The following is a 7,641-nucleotide window of genomic DNA, read 5'->3' as shown; positions in this document are numbered from 1 at the left end:
GTCCCAAAAAAGAGGTTGATTTATAATATTTCGTAAATCAGCTTGATTGACTGGGGCGACCTCAGATTGAGGAAGGCCTCATCAGGAATACTCACTGAATATCGACTTCTGCCAATAATTACCGCAGATAAAAATTTTGATTTAAATAACCAACTTTTTTATTTTTCTTTTACAGCCACCCCCACCTCTCAGCCAGTCATCGTAACCCACCTTCTAGCCTGTGGTCCTGTGGATTTTTCGCAACGTAATTTCCTACTATTGGCATACCCTTATACTTGCCATGTAACATTCGTTGGCAATGAGGTCTTCATTGACCCACAAAACACCACCACTTACCTTGTACCTGCCACGTAAGTGTAACACCCTAGAAATTTTTTTCTTTTAAAATACCTGTTTGTCCCTGTTTAAAACTTTTAATAGGAATATCTAAGACATTACCGACACCGTGAAAACGGTTAAGGCAATTATCAAAGACACACAGCGGAAGACTAATTTCAAATCCATTCAAAACAAGTCAACTTAAACCATCAACCAACGAAAGTAAAGTCAAACTAAAGTCAAACGAAGTAAAATAAAATCAACCTACAACTTGGAACCATTATAGGCCCTTATTAAAACCAAACCAACTTCAAAACTTTTGTGTTAGGCATTCATAATAATAATATCATAAATAATTAAAGCATTAAACACATCATATACTTATAGAAACTAGCATGATTCGCTCTTCACTCATGCCCCATTCATGATTATGCTTCATCACCTGAAAAAGCTTCTCTCTACTTGTTTCCACTACTCTCCATTAAAAATGGGTCATCATAGGGCCAAGATAAAGACAAGGCCAACAAACACACAAAACACACAATCAGCAAAGTTGAGTACATAAGTGTAATAAACACACTAACATGCAATTACCTATCAACACAAAACTTACCTTGTTGCACCTGTTTTTTTCAAGCATACAACATTCAACAAAACTTCTCAATAGACAACTACATAATTTATTTAGCATTGATTACGCGTCGAACGGGTTTCCCACTAACCTCCCCCAATAAATTGAGGTTACTGACACGGGAGCTAATTGTGCCAGCATCAATAACCACTCGTAAGTGGCGAAATTCCTGTGCATAATAATAATAAAAGGAATGTATAGCGTCCTGTACTCCAGTAGAAGTTATGATCAAATATAAAGTCACATAACTCCCCCCATATGTTCATACTCAAGGTATATATGTTCCAAGAGTTTTGGTGCGTAATCTCTTTCACTTTACGTTATTTACGGATTATTAAACTTGGCGATGACTCTCAAACCATAATCATTCAATCAACAATAATTATTCAAACAATCAAATATACCAATTTAATTCTTGAATAATTAGTGACTACATAATATTTAATGTTAAACCCTTTTTAATTCTACCTCGGTGCCAATGACACCTAAACGCATAAAGCGCCACAAATCCTATCCCTCGGTGTTAAAAACATCTTAAGTGCACTAAGGCACCAATATATAATATATTCCTCGTGTACTTAGACACTCACATAGCTCTTTTCCCATGTTTAATTTACAACAACTATATTCAAGAAAAATAATAATCTAATTAATTTAAGTTCAAGAAATAATTTCACTTTTTTCATTAATAAAATTATATTAGCATTGCAAAAGTTACAATGTAGAATTTTCATAGTTTTAAATGGCATAAAGCATGCTCTTAAGCCTGGGATGCATCATCATCATTCACGACTCCAAACACTAACAAATTTAAATAGGTACACACATCAACAACTGTAAAATATGTATGTGGTTCAAAACTTTGTTGATCATAAGAATCATCTCCCATCATTCAAAGGCATCAATTGCACAACTCCACTTTGGTTGCTCACTGGACCTCCGTCGATGGATTTGTTGCTGCCATTATGATGGTTGGTCACACATTTGGTTTCGCCGAGCAAATATTCACTCTCCTCCCTTAACAGACCGCTATTGTTTGACCATGGATGTAAACCAACTCCTTTGATCCATTCTAGTTCTCTAGCAACTTCCTTCATTGTAGGGCGATCCTCTCCTTTTAGTTTCAGACACCTCCTAGCAAGATTTGCTACTTCCTTAAGCTGCTCGATTGCATCATCATTCACCATATCCTTGTCAAGAATTTCAAATAATCGGTCCTCCTTTAGCTTTCGAAGAAAATATACAGCAAGACATCTCTCAGCTTCTGTCTTAGCATAACAGATCGCCTTTTCCTTAGTTAATAGCTCTACCAGTACAACACCAAAACTGTAAACATCGCTCTTCTCAGTTAACTCACCGCTTTGCATATACTCAGGATCAAGATAACCACAGGTTCCTTGAACCATCGATGCTAACTGCTCCTGGTCTGTTGGCGATAGCTTTGAAGCACCAAAATCAGAGACTTTCGCGGTGTAGCTAGCATCTAAAAGTATGTTAGCAGACTTAATGTCCCTGTGAATTATCGGTATACAGATTGTACTATGCAAATATGCCAAGACTTCAGAAACTTCTGTTGCTATCCTTAAGCGAATATCCCATGTAAGAAGCCTTACTTTTCTTTCATCGTGCAGATGATCATACAATGTACCGTTACTTATGTATTCATAAACAAGTAATGGTACCTGTGTCTCCAAGCAACAGCCTAAGAGCTTAACCACATTTTTGTTGTTAATTTGAGACAAGGCAACAATTTCATTGATAAATTGCTCGACTTGGCTCGAATCCACTTTAAGAGACCTTTTGATTGCAACTGTTTGGTTGGTAAGTGATGTAGCTTTTTTTGTCAAGGTTCCCTTGAAAACCATCCCAAAACCTCCTCTGCCTACGATGCTACTCTCGCTATAGTTATTTGTGGCCTTCTTAAGCTCTTCAACTGTGAACATTTCAACCATATGACCCATTGATACATCTCGTCCTAACAGTTTTTGTTGTAAAATATGACCACCATTTTGATGAAAGAATGTCTCCCTCATTCGTAGTTGTTTATTGTTTCCAAATTGCCAATGGATCAAAATGGCAACTATGAAACATACAATGATACCGCCTCCAATACCTGTATGACAATGACGTATCTAGGAATTAGTACAATATGTAATTGAAGATAAAGTGGCCAATTGTTTGTTAATAATCCAGACCTCTCTTTCTTGTTTACTTAATCATTTCATTCATCTCCATTACTCCCTCACTCTTATAATTTGGTGCTTGTTTCTAACATCAAAAATAAAAAATAAAATAAAAAACAACGGTAATTAAGGAGGATGGTGGAAATAAAGTAATATTCTGATAAAAATATAAAAACTAGAGTATATTATATGGGAATAATAAAAAATAAAGAATATTGTACTAAGAAAAAAAGAAAAAGTAAAGGCATGTTTAGTTCAGCTTAATTTCAGTTCAGCTCAATTCAGCTCCTAATTTCTTTCTCTCATAAAATATTCATTTCACTTCACTTCAGCTTTAATCAGTTCAGTTCAATTCAACTCAAATGAGTAAATGTGAACAGACCATAAATAATGATTTTTTTTTTTATATATATGTGTATTTTGTATGAAAAAGATAAAAAGTAAATAATGATTATGAATTATTTTTTGAAACAGGCACAACAATTTGGAATGCCCAAAAATGAATACAAGCACGAAATTATGGGACGGAGGGAGTATGTTTTTACGAGTGCCCAATAATTGTTTCTTACATTTTCTTAATTCTTTGTTTACTAACATTATATGTAATTTTACTGTGTATCTCATACGTGGGACCCCAAAAGATAACACAGTAAATCGTTACAAGCACTAAATTGGACGGTTTGAAGTTTGATTATTCTACAGCTACACAATTCGTGTATAAGCTACTTGAAACAGAGCCTTATAAATTACATCACTTCCCCAATTTTCTCTTAGTAAAGAGAGGCATCAATTAATTATGATAGGAAGACAATATTCGAGTACGTACCACAGATGATTCTGATTTTCGTTGGTATTTCAGCATCCTTCTTATCTGGGATACAAGGATAAACCATTGTGCCATTGCCGCGGCTGTAGCCTCGTGGGCAAGTGCAATTGTAACTACCCATAGTGTTGATGCAAAGTGCCGGTTCTTTACACAAATGACGCCCTTCCGCACATTCATCTACATCTACACGTAAACAAGGCATATGTAAATATAACATAAGTTTAATTATAAGGGTAGTAGTAAACTAAGGGCCTGTTCATATTTACTTATTTTCAGTTCAGTTCAGCTCCAATCAGTTCAGTTCAGCTCCAATCAGTTCAGTTCAGTTCAGTTTTATGCATTTTAATTTTTCAGTTCAGTTCAGTTTAATTCAGTTCAGTTCAGTTCAGCTCCAATCAGTTCAGTTCAGTTCAGCTCCAATCAGTTCAGTTCAGCTCCAATCAGTTCAGTTCAGTTCAGCTCAGTTCAGTAAATATGAACAGACCCTAACACAAACACATTTTTTATAGCTTACTCTTAAAAAATACTTCATCTGTTTCTATTTAGTGACGCGTTTGATTTAAGCACATATATTGAGGAGAGGAGAGAGAGTGAGAGAGAATAGAAAAGCAAGCGGGGTAGCTTGTAAATGCAAGGTAAAAAAGTTACACCAAAACGAAACGTGTCAACTACTCCCTCCGTTTTTAAATACTTGCTCCAATTCTCCATGCGCGGAGTTTTAGGAGAAATTAATAAAATATGAAGATAGTGGAATAAGTGGAAGAATAAAAAAATTGTAAAAAGCAAAAGTAGCGGAGAACATTGGAGGAGAGAGAATATGAAATCAATAAAATATGATTTATGTTGGGTCCACTAGGTGAGAGAAATGAATTAAATATTGTAAAAGCTTTCCAAATAAGAAAATGGAGCAAGTATTTAAAAACGGAAGAAAAAGAAAAGTGGACAAAATATTTAAAAATGGATGGAGTAAAAAAAACTTCCTAAAAAGGAATACGTGTCAGCTAAAAAGAAACGGAAATAGTATAGTGCTAAGTGTACATTTATTGTACTCGAATGTATTTTATTTAAAATTAAATGAACTTGATTATGAGTACCTTGGCAATCATGAAGGTAGGGGTTACCCCTGAATCCGGAGTTGCATTGGCAGCGGTATCCCCACATGTCTGGCATGTCAATGCAACTACTATTTCCTTTACATATGTGCTGTTGATCCTTTAAGTCTCGCTCAGATTTACAACTTGCATTAGCAATTGACCAATTAAAGACAACAGGAAGCTTCAACTCTTTGAAATATGACATATTTTGGCTAATGAAGTCAATTGGAGAGGGAATTTCGTCATTTGCCACTGGAAATGCGACGCTACATGGGTTGAAATCTTGCACAAATGTGTGATTAGAATAACTTTTGGCTTTTACCTTGATACTAGATACGCCACTGGGAATAGCAGCCTTGCAACACCCAACCCCGGAACAAGATGTACTGACTTCTTTTTGCTCATTACACAATGTCATACACCCTGTGTGAAAAACCTTTTTTTGATTCGAACTTGTCATTGCACCGGAAAACCATACAAAGGTGTCACAACCAATTGCAAGAAGAGAATTTTCGGTTGTTGAAAGAGGAAACTTATGGATTGTTATCCTCCATGAGGTATTACCCTCTAAACGGCCTTTAAGACCATAGCAAGCATACGAAACATGGTTAAGCACCCGGAATTGACCATCCAAAGTGATGTTCAAGACCTCAATATTATAGCCATGAACTAGTGATGGGGAACTAGTATTGGTGTTATTACAAGTGAGATTATAATAACTTCCAACCAAAGGATTAGTGTAGTAACAATTTTTACCTATACCAAAAGGGTAAGGGACAGAAATGTTACCACACTTTTCGGGACAATTAGGAAGGGCTATATCTGATGCCATACTCGTCGACATTAGTATTCCGACCATAACAATTACGAACAGAGAATCACACAATAAGCCTAACGAGAAATTTATCATTGTTAGTTTATGCATGTTTTGGTAAGATATTATGAAAAAATAGCAAGAGTGATATATATATATATATATATATATATATATATATATATATATATATATATATATATATATATATATATATATATATATATATATATATATATATAATATGGTATTCACATTACATAGATCAAAAGTGTTGTATTTAGAAGGGGGGGATATTAACAAGTCTACTGTCCTTGCACTCCGTCAACTAAGTCAAGGTCTTCCCTTTAAAGGCCCCCCCCCCCCCCCCCCCCCCAAAAAAAAAAAAAAAAAAAAATAAATAAAAAAAAATAAATTAAAATAAGCAAAAAGTTGACTAATAAAACAGTGAAAATTAATACTACCAATTATAGTATGGGACTCAAATGAAGAACATCTCTCACGTGTCAATTTCATGTTTATTTTCAAGGTCTACTCTTGTCTAGTCATATTTGTACTAGTTAGATTTTTATACTTTTCAAATATATTTTTTGTGGACATCATAACAATAGGTTGTATTATGTGCATTTTTATACTTTTCAAATATATTTTTGTGGACATCATAACAATAGGTTGTATTATGTGCACATACAATAATCAATGCTATTTTTTTTAACACTAAAAACTTGCAAATTAAAGGAACTAGTTTAGTGTCCATGCGATGCACATATTTAGCCAAAAAAAAAATAAATGATAGAGTAAGTGAAATAATACAACCTTTGACCGTTTTTTTTTTAATAATACAACATTTGGATTATACCTAAATATAAATATTACAACATTTGGGGGGTCTCTATTCTAAACAAGACCTAACCGGTTGATAACCTGTTTTTACAGGTTATCGTGACACGTGGCGTTGTTTTATTGGTTTTTATCAATTTAATTCATTAATTTTTTTATAATAATAAGGTTAATTATTATTATTATTATTATATCAGAAAAAACCTACAAAGTCAATCAATTTACAAGAAATTAGTGGGGAGCCGAGATACAATCTGGCCCCCCACCCCTCTAGCTATAGCGAACCCGATCCTGCTGAAGATGTGAGCTGCCGCACGAGCACCAATGTCCTGAATCTTAGCAAACGCCTGAACCCGCTTCAGCAACGCAATAGCATCCTTATCTAATTCCCCCAACGAAGAAAAGGAGAAAGGAAGAAAACCGTAGCCAATAGCCCTGCAACGCGCCCCATACTTGTCCCGCTTCCGCTGAGCCGCCGTAGACACAACACGACCAGGAACGAAGTCAGACAACCCCGATTGTTATTATTATTATTATTATTATTATTATTATTATTATTAAAAACCCAACAACCACCACTTCAATTCCCCAACCGCCTAGCCACCTCCTTTCCCACCTCCCCCATACGCAGCGACCACCAGAAGCACCACCCACCGACTAGAATCCCGTCAACCAACACCTCCGTTCACCTTCACCCAACAACCGCTCTTGCCGACAAAAATCATAAATTCTATGGCTCGAATCTTTAAGTATTCTCTTCTTTATTACCTATGTGTATTATTTAGGCAGAATGTCGTCACCTATTTTACTAAGAAAGTGAACGAAACTCCAAAAACAAAAAAATGCTGAAAAAATCAAATCCTAAGTGGCTCTCTAAAAACTCACAGTTTGTTGGATATAATTAATATTCTTAAAAAAAAAATAAGACTTACCGG

General features: G+C 35.1%; 1 protein-coding gene across 1 annotated transcript; it reads right to left on the bottom strand.

The window, feature by feature from the left end:
• Positions 1–1,608: 1,608 nt before the first annotated feature.
• Positions 1,609–6,006, bottom strand: LOC145615325 (wall-associated receptor kinase 2-like). Its single transcript, XM_081670395.1, has 3 exons — positions 5,053–6,006; positions 3,959–4,141; positions 1,609–3,062 (listed from the first exon to the last, which is right to left on the bottom strand). The coding sequence occupies exons 1-3, from the start codon at positions 5,975–5,977 to the stop codon at positions 1,828–1,830; spliced, it is 2,343 nt and encodes a 780-aa protein (XP_081526521.1). The 5' UTR covers positions 5,978–6,006; the 3' UTR covers positions 1,609–1,827.
• Positions 6,007–7,641: the final 1,635 nt, after the last annotated feature.

The sequence above is a fragment of the Chenopodium album genome, chromosome 3 (genome assembly GCF_948465745.1).
Source record: "Chenopodium album chromosome 3, dcCheAlbu1.1, whole genome shotgun sequence".
Classification (NCBI taxonomy): Eukaryota; Viridiplantae; Streptophyta; class Magnoliopsida; order Caryophyllales; family Amaranthaceae; genus Chenopodium; species Chenopodium album.
Note: the sequence above shows the minus strand (reverse complement) of the source record. Positions and strands in the feature narration are given on the sequence as shown.